General features: G+C 42.4%; 1 protein-coding gene across 1 annotated transcript in view; it reads right to left on the bottom strand.

Moving 5' to 3' along the window:
- The window catches only part of LOC112259091 (transcriptional regulator ATRX-like), a 40142-nt gene that overhangs the window by 14519 nt on the left and 6615 nt on the right, over positions 1-19008 (bottom strand). Inside the window, 9 exon segments of the mRNA XM_042327844.1 lie at positions 1232-1369; positions 1480-1657; positions 1766-1886; positions 3092-3215; positions 3329-3473; positions 3627-3809; positions 15420-15526; positions 15662-15700; positions 16346-16497. Coding sequence (XP_042183778.1) covers positions 1232-1369; positions 1480-1657; positions 1766-1886; positions 3092-3215; positions 3329-3473; positions 3627-3809; positions 15420-15526; positions 15662-15700; positions 16346-16497 — 1187 coding nt within the window.

Genomic DNA, 19008 nt, shown 5'->3' with positions numbered 1-19008 from the left:
ACACGTACGCTACGGTCACAAGACGCAGGCCTCCTAATTGTCCCTAGAATTTCTAAGCAAACAGCTGGAGGCAGGGCTTTCTCCTATAGAGCTCCATTTTTATGGAACGGTCTGCCTACCCATGTCAGAGACGCAAACTCGGTCTCAACCTTTAAGTCTTTACTGAAGACTCATCTCTTCAGTGGGTCATATGATTGAGTGTAGTCTAGCCCAGGAGTGGGAAGGTGAACGGAAAGGCTCTGGAGCAACGAACCGCCCTTGCTGTCTCTGCCTGGCCGGTTCCCCTCTTTCCACTGGGATTCTCTGCCTCTAACCCTATTACAGGGGCTGGGTCACTGGCTTACTGGGGCTCTCTCATGCCGTCCCTGGAGGGGGTGCGTCACCTGAGTGGGTTGATTCACTGTTGTGGTCATCCTGTCTGGGTTGGCGCCCCCCTTGGCTTGTGCCGTGGCGGAGATCTTTGTGGGCTATACTCAGCCTTGTCTCAGGATGGTAAGTTGGTGGTTGAAGATATCCCTCTAGTGGTGTGGGGGCTGTGCTTTGGCAAAGTGGGTGGGGTTATATCCTTCCTGTTTGGCCCTGTCCGGGGTGTCCTCGGATGGGGCCACAGTGTCTCCTGACCCCTCCTGTCTCAGCCTCCAGTATTTATGCTGCAGTAGTTTATGTGTCGGGGGCTGGGGTCAGTTTGTTATATCTGGAGTACTTCTCCTGTCCTATTCGGTGTCCTGTGTGAATCTAAGTGTGCGTTCTCTAATTCTCTCCTTCTCTCTTTCTTTCTCTCTCTCGGAGGACCTGAGCCCTAGGACCATGCCCCAGGACTACCTGACATGATGACTCCTTGCTGTCCCCAGTCCACCTGGCCATGCTGCTGCTCCAGTTTCAACTTCCACCTGACTGTGCTGCTGCTCCAGTTTCAACTGTTCTGCCTTATTATTATTCGACCATGCTGGTCATTTATGAACATTTGAACATCTTGGCCATGTTCTGTTATAATCTCCACCCGGCACAGCCAGAAGAGGACTGGCCACCCCACATAGCCTGGTTCCTCTCTAGGTTTCTTCCTAGGTTTTGGCCTTTCTAGGGAGTTTTTCCTAGCCACCGTGCTTCTACACCTGCATTGCTTGCTGTTTGGGGTTTTAGGCTGGGTTTCTGTACAGCACTTTGAGATATCAGCTGATGTACAAAGGGCTATATAAATAAATTTGATTTGATTTGAAGCAGGCCTCCTTACACTCATTGAGGTTGTTCTGCAGTGGTGTGCCTGTCAGCACCACCCTCCTTTTGGTCTTAATGGCACTCATAGCTTTAGAGATGTTGGATGCCTCGTTCTTCAGGATGTGACCCTCGTCCCAGATCACAAAGTCTGGACCTGGAGTACAACAAATGTATATTAGAGTTTCAACATCAATCAATTATACAACTTCAAAATTGTACATACCTCTCAACACTTCACATGCATATAAATGGTAGAGGATGTACCTGGATCGACCAGAGTACTGTCAAAGGTCTTTTTGAACTTTCCGTGGATGACTTTGAGGCCTAGTGTGAGGTTACGGTACATCTCATAGCCCATGATCATAACACCACCATCCATCTGCCATCTCTGCAGGGCAATATAACACTCCTGTGCTCGCTTCAGTGTGGCCAATTCTGTCACCTACGAGATGAAAAAAAAGAAACACAAAATACCTTGAATATACTACAATGCATATCAATAACCTCTGCATGTATTTGACAAAACAAAAACTAAAATATTCTTGGCTACCTTGACTTTGTCAGCTCCCATGTCAACTTGCCACTTCTCAAACTCGTTGACCAAGTTGAGGATGATGTTGAGTGGACACACCACCAGGGCAGTCCTGAAGTTCATGACTTTGACTGCAGCACTGTATGGAGAAATGTCACCACCTACATGAGAAAATATTGAAGCAAGAGCTTCTAGTATTATATACTAAACAAAAATATAAACGCAATATGTAACAATTTCAAAGATTTTACTGAGCTCATAGAAATAAATCAGTCAATTGAAATAATTTCATTAGGCCCTCATTTAGGGCAGCCATGAGTGGGCCTAGGAAGGCATAGGCCCACCCACTAGGGAGACAGGCCCAGCCAATCAGAAAGAATTTCCCCCCACAAAAGGGCTTTATTACAGACATAAATACTCCTCAAAACTTGAGACATCTGTGGCATTGTGTTGTGTGACAAAACTGCACATTTCAGAGTTGCCTTTTATTGTCCCCAGTACAAGGTGCACTTGTATAATCAAATCTAATTGTATTTGTCACATGCGCTGAATCCAACAGGTACCGTGAAATGCTTCTTAAAAGCCCTTAACCAACAATGCAGTTCAATAAATGTAGTTAATAAAATATTTACTAAATAAACTAAAGTAAAAAAATCTAATCAATCAAAACTTAACTCAAGAAATGTACATAACAATAACGAGGCTATATACAGGGGGTACCAGTACTGAGTCAATGTGCGGGGTACAGGTGTTGGTGACGTGGACACCAAGGAACTTGAAACTCTCAACCCACTCCACTTCAGTCCCATCGATGTTAATGGGGGCCTGTTCGACCCTCCTTTTCCAATAGTCCATGATCAGCTCCTTTGTCTTGCTCACATTGATGGAGAGGTTGTTGTCCCCGGCACCACACTGCCAGGTCTCTGACTTCCTCCCTATAGGCTGTCTCATTGTTGTCGGTGATCAGGCCTACCACTGTTGTGTCGTCAGCAAACTTAATGATGGTGTTGGCGTCATGCTTGACCACACAGTCGTGGGTGAACAGAGAGTACAGGAGGGGACTAAGCACACATCCCTAATGATCATGCTGTTTAATCAGCTTGTTGATATGCCACACCTGTCAGCTGCATTGATTATCTTGGCAACAAATTAATGCACAACATTTGAGAGAAATACGTTTTTTGTGCATATGGAACATTTCTGGGATATTTTATTTCAGCTCATGAAACATGGGAACAACACTTCACATGTTGTATTTATATTTTAGGTCATTGGAGTATCTCTAGTATTGTTAACAAAATATACTGTTCTATGAATGACATATGCATATGACAACATTCCTACTGTTCGCTTCCTTTTATCTGCAGTGTCTTTCCTAGGCCCATGCAGTGGGCCAGTAAGCAGCCTGATCCAGTTGAATTGGCCTTCTTCACAGACTCACAACAACAGTCCCAGATAAACTGCAAACCTATCAGAAGGAGGAAGAGATACAGCAAATTGAAGGGGCAATGCTGATAGCCACTGTATTTAACTTACTGTCTGTATTGGGTTTGTACAACTGAAATAAAAACCGAGACTTACCATCCACCTGGTGAGGCTTGAGCCTGGTCACCAGGTTCCTGTGCACCTGGATGAGTGGCTCCTTTGTCCCCTCATCCTGATCCAGGACCAGCTTAGTGGTGATGGGACAGGCCACATGAGAAGCCTCATCCTCAAAAGCAATCACCTGCGAGGAAACCACTATTAGACCAAAACTGATCATATAAAATGGTATAATATATAATGAATCAAATAAAATCGAGTAGTAGTATGACATTTCTGATAGTGCATGGATTCTACAGTGAGTGTGCATGGAGAGGGTCAGCTGTGTGTAGTGTACCTCTCTGAAGTCCTCCCTCTGCTCTCTTTCTGCCAGGCGTCTGCGTCTCTCCTCCTCCTCTTTCAGGGCTCTCTGGGTCTCCGATCGGAGGTGCTCGTCTACGATGATCCTGCGGATCTTCTTGCGGCCCTTAGGTGTACCTTTGTTGTTCCCTTCCTCACCGTCCTTCTCTTCATCGTCACTCTGTTTAGATAGATAGATAGATCAGTAAGTCACCAGCAGTTAAAGAACCCTTTAACACACTGTAAAAAAGAACATAAATTTTAACAATGATACATTTAGCACCTGATAGTACACAAACAATAAAACAAGAATAACAAAATTATCATCATACATCTCAGAAATCCAATAGTTACACATCAATGAAGTTAGTAAGAAGGACACAAAAGGGTGACTGACAATGCAAATGTAAAATGAGATGGTGATATCGCCTAGAGGAAGAAATTCAAGCCAAAGAACAAGCGCCGAATGACCTCCAAGGTCAACTTCAAGATGTCTTCGAGGAACCTCAAGGCCTTCGATGCTCTGTCTGACCAAATAACCCTTACATACAAAATTCTTGCATTGCAAAGAGAAGCGGCACAGTAAAAGGAAAAAATACTTATCTCCATATATGACCAATGGAAGATCCAAGCCCGCAAAACAAGAGAGCAGCTAAAGTCAGACGTAACAGAGAGCCAGCTGGCATTTCTGATCGACACATTGAAGAAAGGAACAGATGTCATGAGCATCTATCTTGAAATTCAAGATCACATCACACAGTCAACTGAGTTAAGGCGTCGTGTCGACACAGGTGAGGCAGTTACAGCAGATATCATCAGAATTGCCTATGAAAAGATATCAGGCATTGATGAAGAGTTTGATGCCGAACAGGAAAAACAGTGTCTCAGTGAGTTACTTGACCGCGACTACACTCGCTCCATTTACAAATCTACAGTCTCACAAGTCAGTCACAAGTCCAGTGTTCAATCCAGCCATCCCTCCATGGCCTCATGTATGGCAGCCAAATGTGCAGATGCAGCAGCAGAGCTGGCAGCAAAGGAAGTTGAGTATGAAGTGTTGCTGGAGAAAAAGAAACAAAAGGAAATGATACAACACTCAGAAGAGCAGTAAAGGAAGGATGTGAGTTGGAACAACTACAGGCAAAGAGAGATGTAAAGGCAGCTCGGGCCAGGTTGTAAAACTAGCTTCTAAACTGTCAACAACATTACTCCAACTACCATTCAATAACTCTCCAATGCCCCAGCATCATCACCTCATGTGGATGTGACTTCTCTGGCTCAGGCCTTCCAAGATAGCAAAGCCCTTAATCGACTTCCAATGCCAGAGCCATTTGTATTCAATGGTGAATCAATTCAATTCCTTGAGTGGAAAGCCTCATTTGTGTCATTTATCGATCAAAGAAGTGTCTTGTCAGTTGACAAGCTTTATTATCTTAAGAAGTACGTGGGTGGCCCAGCTCGTAAGACCCTGGATGGTACTTTCTACAGAAATGATGACAAGGCCTACAAAGACGTGTGGAACAAACTCAACCATAGATATGGCCAGCCATTTGTCATACAGAGGGCATTTAGAGAAAGGCTTGCAAACTGGACAAAAACTCAACTTAAGGACACCGTAGGACTCAGAGACATTCCAGATTTTTTAAATGCCTGTCTGGATGCTATACCTATGTTAAAGGTCTTCAGATATTAAATGACTGTAAAGAGAATCAGAAGCTAGTTCAAAAACTGCCTGACTGGGCAGCTTCTTATTGGAACAGACAAGTTACACAAACCTTGAACAATAGTCAAGAATTCCCCAGCTTCCAGAAATTTGCTACTTTGATGATGTTGGAAGCAGAGATTGCTTGCAATCAGATAACTTCTTTCAATGCTCTCCGTTCATCCGAATGTACCACTGAGAAACTAAATGTCATGGAGACCAAGAGGAGCATGGCAAGTGTTCTCAAACATTCACAGATAGAGAATCAAAAGTCAGCCAAAGGACAGAAATATGTGACAGAAAATAAGCTTTGCTATGGGTGCTTGAAATCTGGTCACAGTGCAAAGGACTGTCGTCATCACCACACCTTTGACACCTGCAAAGGAAAGCATCCCACGTGTCTCCACGATGACAGTTAGGTGAAACGGGAAAAGCCTACACCTCTGCCAATGTCTTACCAAAATAATATAGATGAGGCAGCAACTGCATTGTCACTCAACGTAGCTGGAGAAGGACAATCTACTAACACTTTCATGATCATACCAGTGTGGGTGTCAAAGGAACATGTCAGGTGCTGAAAAACTTGCCTATGCCCTGCTTGACATCAAGAGTGAGACTAAATTCATTGACCAGGAAGTGAGATTCTTTACAAGCAGATACGTATCCAGTGAAACTGAAATAAACTACTATGATAGGACGTGACAGTTGTGAAAAGCAAAAGAGTCTCAGGACTTCGTGTGAGAGGTTACAGCTAAACCATCCAAATCGATCGTCGTCCTGCCTACACCAAGGATTGCATACCTGTAAACCGCACCCACATTCCGACCAGTGAAACGGCCAAGCACTGGAATCACTCCATGGTAGTAGATGAAATCCCAACACTGAAGGATTGTCAGGTTGGCCTTCTGTCATGACGTGCCCTGGGAGGAGGATCATAGCCCTCCTCTCTCCCTCTCCACAGTATTATGACTTTACGACAGGTCATAAATACCTGGTAGAAACTGCCATGCAGTATTGAGAGAGTCTACGAGAACAAAGTACATATTTTGTTAAAAACTCCAAATTCCCAAAATGGGAGAACTAAACAATATTTATATTTTTGAGAAAGTGGGAATGATTCATGGACACTTAAGGGACATGTCGTGTCTTTGGCTATGCCGGATTAAGTGATATGACATGCTATTCTATAAAATAATTTCTCTGTAATTAATATTACCTGTTTGAGCTAATCATGTAAATGTAATTAACTAGAAAGTCGGGGCACCACAAAATAATATTTATAGAGCTGTATCTTCCGAATAAACTCTTAAAGACCTAGTAATATTTTACATCAATAGCAGTCAATATTAATCGTCACCTTATTTCAGTCTCATCTGAAAGTTGTAAATTCTTGGTTATCTTCACAAACCCTGGCTAACAAGTTGAATCAGGGTTTGAGTGAAAGAGCGGGATGACTGAAGAACAAAGGGAGAAGTGATGTCTCTATCGAGCCGTAGGCAGCTACTCTATCGTAAATACAGAATCCTATGCATTCTAAATCACCGCCCATTTGGAAAAGGAAAATGCAATAAATATTTACTCTGAGCTGCGCTTCGGTAGGTTGGTCGTAGATGCTGGTCGTGTTGGCCAACAGATCTTCCTGTCCTCGGAAGAATGTCTCTGGTGGTAAATTGGATACGTTGTAGTAACATCGTTGTGTGGTAGACGGGATACTCTGTCTGTCTGTCCTCTTCTAGCCCACGTTTTCAGCTGCTGTTGCTAACTCAACAGCTAGGAGGTATCACTTCTGTAGCGAATAAAAGTTCAAAGTTCATACCATTCGCAACCAAAGCTCACGCTGAGGTTGGCTTCGTTCTGTAGTTATTATCTGAACCCTTCTGACATCGGATCGTCATCCTAATGTACCCGGAACAGGAAGTTATATTGTCGTCAAGACTTTATATAGGAAGGGAGAGGAGGGCGTGTTTCATAGTTTATAACCAATGTCTCTTCACGTGGGCGGGCCACTGAGTCGGGCCTAATTCACTCATGAAAACCCAATTCTCACATTTTAGAAAATCACATTTCATCCCCTCACAAATAATTTCATATTCAAACATTTAAATTGCACAACAATTCCATGTTTATCTGATAACTATAATGTGTAGACTTTTCACTGTACCATTTATGTCATCCTATCATTGATGAGAATATCTCACATGACAACCAAACTGACATCATATTCATTAAGTACCAACGCATATGTTCAACTGGTTGGATTACCAAAATATGGTTAATTTCCCCCACCTTCTGATGTTCCCAGAATCTCTATGTTAACCAAGGGATTTTCAATAGTCACATCAGTAGGGTAGAGAGAGGAAAAAAGGGGGGTGAGAGGTATTTATGACTGTCATAAACCTACCCCCAGGCCAGCGTCATGACAGACGGTTATGACGAGTGTGTTTCATTTGGTGATCTCATGAAGGACAGGAAACACAAATAACTGTATCTCTTAAAGTGTACATGTCCCAGCTGTCAGGTTTACATCTAAATATTGTGAAACGTATGTGATTAAACATGAAACTATTTGTGAAAAGATGTAATGTCATGTTAACCTTCTAAATGAGAGTATGGATTTTCATATAAAGATGAACTAGTCAGTGGCTACAATTCTATAGGCCACCGGAGACCATACAGCTGTAGTTTGGATACACGGTCGGAAATGGTTAAACTCTGAGACTATCGATCACTACAGAATAAAAACAAATCTTAGACGAATAATTACTAGTCTGCATCTAGAAATTACATAAGCCTAGAACGAGAATACCGACAACCGCCGAAGCGTCTATCTATGAGAACATTTCCAAATGGTACTCTGAAGTATCCATGTGTTCACGTGCAAAGGATTAGCATTTCAATTAATACAATTATAGACTGTGTGTAGTAAATCCCTTTTCTTTCCCGCACTTTCTCAGTCCCCACCCCTTTCCTTTGTCTACCAAGCCGTCATATCGGCTTAGCCCACTCTGGACTTTTCTATCAGTTAGTAACCAATCTCTACTGTTTGTTTTTAATGTATTTCTGTGATTATTTAGTTAGTTAGTAAATAAATTATTAAGACAATTTGTATATTGCGGACTCATTATGGAAACTAGGGTTTGTGCAGATAACCAAGAATTTTACGACGTTTGGAATGAGACTAATGTGGTAACAATTAATCATTAATTAATAGAAGACTAATTGATCAGATATTAAAATATCTGAAGTTATTTTCGGAAAATTATAACTTTAATCTCAACATTTTCCGTGGTCCCCCGACTTCCTAATTCATTAATGTTTACATGATTAGTTTAATCACGTAATAATTCAACCTAGAGGGAACTGATTTTATATAAATAAATCTTCACATTTAATGATCGTCACAGACAAGACACTTCTGATAGGCTAGAACTGCTCAAGGGCAATCGCACCAAAACAAGTGATTTTAGGTGAAAATGATGAGCCCTACGCTGTTCAAACTGACTTAGGACAGAGCGTTGTGGGAGGCTCATCGCCATTCATTGATACACCAGGCGCCGCTAGTCTGTGTCACCGGGTCATCGTCAAAAAGGTCCCCTCAGTAATCCCTGCAGATGCTATTCGCATTCTGGAGTGCGATTTCAAGGATGCCAGTGAAGATAGCAAGACAGTGTCTCAGGATGACATCCTCTTCCTGAACAAGCTGAATGATGGTATAAGGAAAAATAGTCATGGCCCCTACGAAATGCCCTTGCCTTTTAAGGAGAGACCCAATCTACCCAACAACAAACAATCGTCATTGTACGGCTCAGACATCTGTTAAAGGATGAAAGATATAAAGGAAAGTTATGTCAAATTCATGGATGATGTCATTGAAAAGGGTGACGCGGAGAAGTTGAAGATGATGGAAATGAAGGCAAGAAATGGTATATTGCTCATCATGGCGTTTACCATCCTAAGAAGTCAGATAAGCTATGCGTAGTATTTGATTGCTCTGCCAAGTACAAGGGAACCAGTTTAAATGTCCATCTGCTTCCAGGGCCTGATTTGATGAACTAGCTGAACAATGTTCTCATGCGTTTTCGGCAGCACCCTATTGCATTGATGTGTGACAATGAGTAGATGTTTCACCAATTCCATGTGCCCGACACTGACCGAAATGATCTGTGCTTCCTTTGGTGGAAAAAGGGAGACATTACTGTACAGCCTCAAGAGTTCCACATGAAGGTGCATCTGTTAAGCACTGTACCATCTCCTGGATGTGCAAACTATGGACTGAAGCATCTAGCTACGGAGAACAGAGACCTATACCCTCACTGCTCACAATTCATCAAGAGTGACTTTTACGTCGATGATGGGGTTACAAGCATAGACTGTTCGGAATATGCTATTCAGTTTGCACAGGAGGCTCGAGAACTTTGTGCCATCGGTGGTCTTCGACTGCACAAGTTTGTATCCAGTGACAGAGCTGTCCTAGAAAGCATACCGCCATGTGAACGTGCATCCAACATTAAGGACCTTAACCTTGCATGTGATGACTTGCCATCAGAAAGAGCACTAGGGATTCAGTGGCACATTGAGTCTGACTGCTTCAAGTTCAATGTCAATCTCAACCTGCAACACGTATACTGTCTACGGTTGACTCCTTGTATGATCCTTTAGGGTTTATAGCTCCATTCTTGCAAAATGGAAAAAGAGTACTGAAGGACATGTGTAGGCATTGCACAGGTTGGGATGACCCTCTGACTGAAGAACTTCAACCAATGTGGGCATGTTGGAAAAATGATCTTATTCATTTGGAGAAGGTGAACACACCCCGTAGTTATGCACCTGCTGACTTTGGAAGGGTTACCAAAACAGAGCTACATAATTTATCTGATGCAAGCACGATCCGATATGGTCAGTGTTCATATTTGAGACTCAAGAATGAAGAGAGACAAATTCATTGTGCTCTAGTCATGGGAAAATCTTGTGTCACTCCGACAAAAGGTCACAACTATTCCCAGACTAGAACTCACAGCTGCATTTGTCTCAGTAAAAGCAAGCAATGTTCTCAAGGAGGAACTTAGAAATTCTGATTTTGTTCTTCTGGACCAACTTTTCCTTCACTCTGTGGTCCAACTCATCCCAAACCATCTCAATTGGGTTGAGGTCAGGTGGTTGTGGAGGCCAGGTCATCTAATGCAGCACTCCATCACTCTCCTTCTTGGTCAAATAGCCCTTACACAGCCTGGAGTTGTGTTTTGGGTCATTGTCCTGTTGAAAAACAAATGATAGTCCAACTAAGCCCAAACCAGATGGGATGGCGTATCTCTGCAGAATGCTGTGGTAGCCATGCTGGTTAAGTGTGTCTTGAATTCTAAATAAATCACTGACAGTGTCACCAGCAAAGCAACCCACACACAATCACACTTCCTCCTCCATGCTTCACAGTGGGAACAACACATGGGGAGATCAACCGTTCACCTACTCGGCGTCTCACAAAGACACAGCAGTTGGAACCAAAAATCTCAAATTTGGACTCATCAAACCAAAAGGACAGATTTCCACTGGGGAGGCAGGGTAGCCTGGGGCGGCAGGGTAGCCTAGTGGTTCGAGCGTTGGAGTTGTAACCAAAAGGTTGCAAGTTGAAATCCCGAGCGGACAAGGTACAAATCTGTCATTCTGCCCCTGAACAGGCAGTTAACCCACTGTCATTGAAAATAAGAATTTGCTCTTTACTGACTTGCCTAGTTAAATAAAAGGTAAAATAAAAAAATAATGTCCATTGCTCGTGTTTCTTGGCCCAAGCAAGTCTCTTCTTATTATTGGTGTCCTTTAGTAGTGGTTTCTTTGCAGCAATTCGACCATAAAGGCCTGATTCATGCAGTCTCCTCTGAACAGTTGATGTTGAGATGTGTCTGTTACAGTTAGCACCTCTAAGCTGACGACACCATTCTGTATACCTCTGGCCCTTCTTTGGACACTGTATTAACTAACCTCCAGACAAGCTTCACTGCCATACAACTCTCCTTCGGTGGCCTCCAACTGCCCTTAAATGCAAGTAAAACTAAATACATGCTTTTCAACGATCGCTGCCCGCACCTGCCTGCCCGTCCAGCATCACTATTCTGGACGGTTCTGACTTAGAATATGTGGACAACTACAAATACCTAGGTGTCTGGTTAGACTGTAAACTCTCCTTCCAGACTCACATTAAGCATCTACAATCCAAAATTAAATCTAGAATCGGCGTCCTATTTCGCAACAAAGCATCCTTAACTCATGCTGCCAAACATACCCTTGTAAAACTGACTATCCTAACGATCCTTGACTTCGGCGAAGTCATTTACAAAATAGCCTCCAACACTCTACTCAGCAAATTGGATGCAGTCTATCACAGTGCCATCTGTTTTTTCACCAAAGCCCCATATACTACCCACCACTGCGACCTGTATGCTCTCGTTGGCTGGCCCTCAGTTCATATTCGTCGCCAAACCCAATTGCTCCATCTATAAGTCTTTGCTAGGTAAAGCCCAGCCTTATCTCAGCTCACTGGTCACCATAGCTGCACCCACCTGTAGCACGCTCTCCAGCAGGTATATTTCACTGGTCACCCCCAAAGCCAATTCGTCCTTTGGCCGCCTTTCCTTACAGTTCTGTGGCCAATGACTGGAACAAACTGCAAAAATCACTAAAGCTTGAGACTCATATCTCCCTCACTAACTTTAAGCACCAGCTGTCAGAGCAGCTCACAGATCGCTGCACCTGCACATAGCCCATCTGTAAATAGCCCATTCAACTACCTCATCCCCATACTGTTATTTATTTATTTTTTGCTCCTTTGCACCCCAGTATCTCTACTTGCACATTCATCTTCTACACATCTATCACTCCATTGTTTAATTGCTCAATTGTAATTATTTTGCCATTATGGGTTATTTATTGCCTTACCTTCCTTATCTTACCTTACTGGCAAACACTGTATATAGACTTTTTCTATTGTGTTATTGACTGTATGTTTGTTTATTCCATGTGTAACTCTGTGTTGTTCTTTGTGTAACACTGCTTTGCTTTATCTTGGCCAGGTCGCAGTTGTAAATGAGAACTTGATCTCAACTAGCCTACCTGGTTAAATAAAGGTGAAATAACTCTGTGAAGCATTTATTTGGGCAGCAATTTTTGAGGCTGGTAACTCTAATGAACTTATCCTCTGCAGCAGAGGTAACTCTGGGGCTTCCTTTCCTGTGGCGGTCCTCATGAGAGCTAGTTTCATCATAGCGCTTGATGGTTTTTGCAACAGATTGGGCTATCTTTTTTATACCACCCCTACCTTGTCAAAACACTTACTGATTGGCTCAAACGTATTAAGAATGAAATAAATTCTGCAACTGAACCTTTAACAAGGCACACCTGTTAATTGAAATACATTCCAGTTGACTACCTCATGAAGCTGGTTGAAAGAATGCCAAGAGTGCGCAAAGCCATCATCAAGACAAATGGTGGCCCAGCCTGAGCCTGGACTTGAACCCGGTCGAATATCTCTGGAGAGACCTGAAAAAAGCTGCGCTGCAACGCTCCCCATCCAACCTGACAGAGCTTGAGGATTTGCAGAGAGGAATGGGAGAAACTCCCCAAATGCAGGTGTGCCAAGCTTCTAGGGTCATACCCTACCAAAGGTGATTCAACGGTGTACTGAGTAAAGGGTCTGAATAATTATGTAAATTTGATATCATTTAAAAAATAATAATAAAAAACTATTTAATCAATTTTAAAATAAGGCTGTAACGTAACAAAATGTGGAAAAAGTCATGGGGTCTGAGTACTTTCCAAATGCACTGTATGAAGATGAGCTTTAGTTACTAAGTAAAGGGACTCAGCTGCCACTCCAAAATTAGTTGTACTGCCTCAATGCCTTCCTAGACAAAATTTCTGTGCTCAGGGTGGCAGGAAGATTGTCTCATCTCTTCCTAACTCAGTCAAACACCCTGTAATCATTCCCAAGGAACACCACATCACGAAAATGATAATTGCTCACTACCATGGAAAAGGTGAAACACCAGGGTAAAAGGCCTCACACCATTAATGAGATCAGGTCAAATAACTAATGGATCCCAGGTATTAATCGGGCCGTAGCACCTCATCTTCGCCAAAGTGTGACTTAGAAAACTCAGGAGACCCACAGAAGAGCAAAATATGGCTGATCTCCCTCCAGAGCACATGGACTCATAACCTCCCTTTACATACTGCGGTATGGATTGTTTTGGCCCATTTATCTTTAAGCAAGGACGAAGAGTGCACAAAAGTTATGGTCTTCTCTTCACCCGTTTTTGCTCTCGTGCCGTTCATATTAAAATGTTGGATGACATGTCAACAGATGCCTTCATTAATGGTCTGCGCTGCTTCAAAGCCATATGTGGTGCAGTTCGTCAGATTAAATGTGACCAAGGAAGCAACTTAGTGGGAGCCAAAAATGAACTGAAGGAAGCACTCAAGGAAGTTGACATGGACAGGCTGACTGTGTTTCTCGCTGAGAAACAGTGTGACTTCAGCATGAATGCTCCCCCATTCAAGTAACGTGGCCAGCGTCTGGGAGTGACATATCAGGAAAGTGAGAGGTGTCCTTAGCTCCACACTCTCTTCTGGTAGACTAGATGATTCTTCTCTACAAACCTTTTTCTAGGAAGCAATAGCAATTGTAAACAATCGCCCACTCACAGTTGACATCCTCAATGATCCAAACAGTCTTGAGCCACTCACCCCTATCATCTGCTTACTCTGAAATCTACCACAGCTCTACCTCCTCCAGGCATGTTCATGAGGGAGGACATATACGCTCGGAAAAGGTGGCGGCATGTTCATTATCTAGCAGAACAGTCTTGGAGTCGCTGGCGAAAAGAGTATCTAGCCAACATCGCCATCAGGTAGTGCTGGCACACCCAGAAGAGAAACCTGCGAATCGGTGTGATGTGATGATGATAACAATGACAATGATCTGCCTAGGAATGAGTGGTGTTTGGGTAGAGTTTCAGAGACTACTGTTGATAAAGATGGACTAGTAAAAAGTCAAAATATGTGTTGGTGATCGGGTGTTAGACAGGACAGGCAAGCATCTCACCAAGATGTCAGTGTTATAACGCCCAGTTCAGAAGCTGGTCTTGTTGCTGGAGACTGGTATCTAACCATAATCTCGTACTTTTGAATGGTTTGTACTATGATTCCATAACTTTATGATACCCTATTTATGGTCATAAGTCATTTAAAGTACAGAAATAATTTGTGCTTACCATGTAAATTGCTCCAAATCACTCATGGTTTGGTGGGAGTGTAAATGAAACCCTAAAAACAAGTGTCAGACCACAATGTAAATTGGACAGTGCAGTTAAATGAAGAAGAATTTAAGCTTTCTACCAATATCAGATATGTCCATGTCCTTGGAAATTTTCTAGTTACTTACAACCTCATGCTAATCACATTAGCTCAACTGTCCCGTGGACGGGACTCCGATCCCTAAATACATTTTTAAAAATAAACATTTTGACAGCATGTTTTTTGCCTATTTTACGCACAAAGGGTACATGAGAAATGGGCGCGAGAGAAAAAGGAAAATTACTTTTTTTGTACACTCGTCCTAGAAACAAAGTTAAACTTAGCACCTAGCTGGAAAGAGAACAAGGTATTTACTGTCTTTCAATATTGGTCTTGTTACAGAAATCTTTCTAATTCTTTACGGATATTTGTACTGTAATTGATTTTCTGAAGTCTGCTAGGAATACAACATTATTAGCTGTAGCCTAGCTCCACTGTTGGTGCTGGCTAATATTAGTTAATCTTGCACCACATTAACAAGCTATTAGCACGTAATCAACTATTTGGGTAGAAATTCTCATGCATATTGATGCATTTGATGTACGAAGCATGCCAATGTAAAGTTGTGTAAAAGTGTATTGTTTGGGCACTGTATTGTTCATATTGTAAGAGCATTTTTGGTTTGTTTCTTCATCAGCTCTTACGGTGTTTATGGAAATGGTATCGCATTAAACTTTCATGAACCATCAGTTTGAGAGTTGACCATTCATTCAGCTGGGGATGCGACAACAAGTGATTGGTTACCTTATCGACACTGGAGTCAGACAGCACAATTATATGAGGGTTGCTGCTTCTTCTGTAGATAACTACGGACTGATTCCCTCTCGACTCTAGAGGTAGATGATGTAGAGCTAAGGAGACAAAAGAGCAGAAAGTTATTTCACTAATGCACATGTGATGCACATGTAATGAAAGAAATGCACATGTAATGAAAGAAAATTAGGTTTCCTACCTGGTTAGCAGCGCTGACCAATAAGGAGTCTTACCTTTTGAGCATCTGTTCATTGCCCTCGTTCTCCGATTGGCTCAGCTCTTCACTCATACCAGACTCTTCCTGCTGTGATTGGCTATCATCATCACTACTCTGACTATCCAATTTCTCACCTGAGGCAATGGAAGAAAGCAGAGAATGAGTTTACTCTGGGTAACAGAGCCACTCCACCACTAGGGCACTGATGGTATCCAATCATAGTCGTACCACAGAACCCATCCCATGCAAACCGTTGGTTCTTCTAGACTTCCTGACTTTCTGCTCAATCCCATTTTCATCAGCGGTTTTCTAATCACTTGGATTTCCATTGTCAACGCTGAGCTTGTGGCGTAGCAGACGATGTCTGTGACGTGTTTTACTGGACTCAGAGGTCAAACTGGAGGTCTCCCCTGCAGCAGAAACAACATGGTATATTGTCAGGAGGACATCATATTCCTATAGTTAATGTCAATGCAACCTGTACACTAACACACAGTAACACAGGGTGATGGCTTAGATCATCACAACAATAATGGGCCTACTTTAAAATGTTCAGTTACTAAGCAACAGGTGATGTCAGATAAGTATTTCAGCCTAATGTCTAAAAAAGTGCCTTATTCAAAGGAACACTAAATTGAGCTTATTGCTGCATCTCAAAATAAACTTGAAATTGTAGCGGTGGTATGGAGGGATCACTCACCATTCTCATCGGAGCTTTCATCTTTCCCATCTTCTTGCTCCTTCTCTTCCCTGTCAGACTCATCATCATGTGATGACTCCACGTTTGAAGAGAAATCCTCCCCCGATGAGTAGTTGGCTTTGATTTGGGCCAAGAGCATTTTCTTAGCGATTCTTTCAGAAGCAAGGGAGAGAGGGAAAGGGACCGGGGGATCATTTTAATGATCATCACATCAAATCCATCAAGCACTGCTTAATAGGTTCATTCTCTAAAGGAACTTGTCTTTATATAGGAATTAGCAAACAAGATGCAGGATTTCACCTTAAACTTAATATTACCAGGATATACATTTATTCTAGAATTAATGAAAATAACAAGGTAATGTTAGCTATTCTAGTATCATTTTGCAATCCCCCCGTCTGCAAACAGCCAACAATATAGTTTAAGTGACTATGAGAGGGGAAAGGCCATTGCATTAAGTAGTTGAATGTTTTCTTTACTGATGTGAATACACTAGACGACGAAGAGTATGTGGACACCTGCTCATCAAACATTTTATTCCAAAATCATGGGCATTAATATGGAGTTGGTCCCCCTTTGCTGTTATAACAGCCTCCACTCTTCTGGGAAGGCTTTCCACTAGATGTTGGAATATTGCTGCAGGGACTTGCTTCCATTCGGCCAAGAGCATTAGTGAGTTTGGGCGATTAGGCCTGGCTCGCAGTTGGCATTCCAATTCATCCCAAAGGTGTTCAATGGGGTTGAGGTCAGGGCTCTGTCCAGGCCAGTCAAGTTCTTCCAAAACAATTTTGACAAACCAATGCTGTATTGACCTCGCTTTGTGCATGGGGCATTGTCATGCTGAAAAAGGAAAGGGCCTTCCCCAAACTGCTGCCACAAAGTCAGAATCGTCTAGAATGTCATTGTATGCTTTAGCGCTAAGATTTATCTTCACTGGAACTAAGGGGTCTAGCCAGAACGATGAAAAACATCCCCAGACCATCATTCCTCCTCTACTGAACTTTACAGTTGGCACTATGCATTCGGGAAGGTAGCGTTCACCTGGCATCCTCCAAAACCAGATTCATCATTCGGACTGCCAGATGGTGAAGCGTGATTCATCACTTCAGAGAACGCGTTTCCAGAGTCCAATGGAGGTGAGCTTTACATCAGTCCAGCCGACACTTTGCATTGCGCATGATCTTAGGCTGGTGTGAGTCTGCTCAACCAGACACCCATTTAACTCCTGACGAACAGTTATTGTGCTGACGTTGCTTCCAGAGGCAGTCTGGAACTCAATGGTGAATGCTGCAATCAAGGACAGACGATTTTAACTTGCTACAGCAATCGGCAGTCCCGTTCTATGAGCTTGTATGGCCTACCACTTCACAGCTGAGCCGTTGTTGCTCCTAGACATTTCCACTTCACAATAACAGCACTTACAGTTGATCTGGGCCACTCTAGCAGGGCAGAAATTTTACAAATTGACTTTTTGGAAAAGTGTCACCCTATGACAGTGTCACATTGAAAGTCACTGAGCTCTTCCGTAAGGCCATTCTGCCATTTTTTGTCTATGGAGATTGCATGGCTGTGTGCTAATTTTAATACACCTGTCAGCAACAGGTGTGGCTAAAATAGCCAAATCAACTAATTTTAAGGGGTGTAGACATACTTTCCCATATATAATGTATGCTGTGAGCAAATAGAGCTAAAACACTGTCAAGGACGATTTCACAATTTTGTCTTAACGCAACACATTGAGGAGTCAAAAGTCAGGTGTCTTAATGACCTTGTAAACAACCCCTCCGTAACAAATATCTAAGACTTATCACTCAGAACAAGATGAATAAACCCAGTCCTATGTAGAATAAGGAAGACATACGAGACATCATAAAGGGTATTAATTTATTACAACGAATAGTTTCTCTTACAGAGTTCATTCAATTACAAAAGTAAGAACATATCCTTGTTTAATGCATGCTCTACAAGTAACAGGCCTCTACAAGGCTAACACTACAGCACCTCAGAGCTAAAGACAACATAAATGATTAATTCAATTTGAAAATACGTTTTCTAACCACTGTTTTTTTAGTTGGTACGAAAGAAAGTTTGTAAAGGGTAAAAAAAACAAAACAGGGTCAAATGGTTTTGTAGGGCATTTTCCAAGTTCGATACTCTGAAATACATGTACGTATCCATTTAGACATGAATATGTTTTGCAGAAAGAATCCTTTTGGCAGATAGTAATAGTTGAACGAAGCCTCTGATGAAGCCTCAGCGAGAAGTACGTGTACATGATGAGGGCCCCATATGAGGCAGTAACAAACAGCAGCGGCCGGCAACAGCCTCGGCCTGGGCCTTACCTCAAGTGTTTAAACTGGGAAGAGAAAAGTGGAAGAAAAAAAAGACACTTCACTACATACTCGTCTCACAGCAATGTTGTAAGGCTGACCTCAGAGGTCACAAAGTTGTGGTTGAATAAAATGCATTACAACCACTCCACAGGACCAGCTTTCAAGGCTGTTGCTTAGGGCATCAAGCTCCTCAAGTGAAATGCAATTGCATTTTAAATGTAGCTAAATGGCCAATAAATGTGGCCTTGCATGCAAAACAGACATGAAAATACTGAAAATATGATTATGGATCGAGTACAATAAACAAAGCATACAAGAAATTCAGCTTGG

Source organism: Oncorhynchus tshawytscha, linkage group LG09 (genome assembly GCF_018296145.1).
Source record: "Oncorhynchus tshawytscha isolate Ot180627B linkage group LG09, Otsh_v2.0, whole genome shotgun sequence".
NCBI lineage: Eukaryota > Metazoa > Chordata > Actinopteri > Salmoniformes > Salmonidae > Oncorhynchus > Oncorhynchus tshawytscha.
Note: the sequence above shows the minus strand (reverse complement) of the source record. Positions and strands in the feature narration are given on the sequence as shown.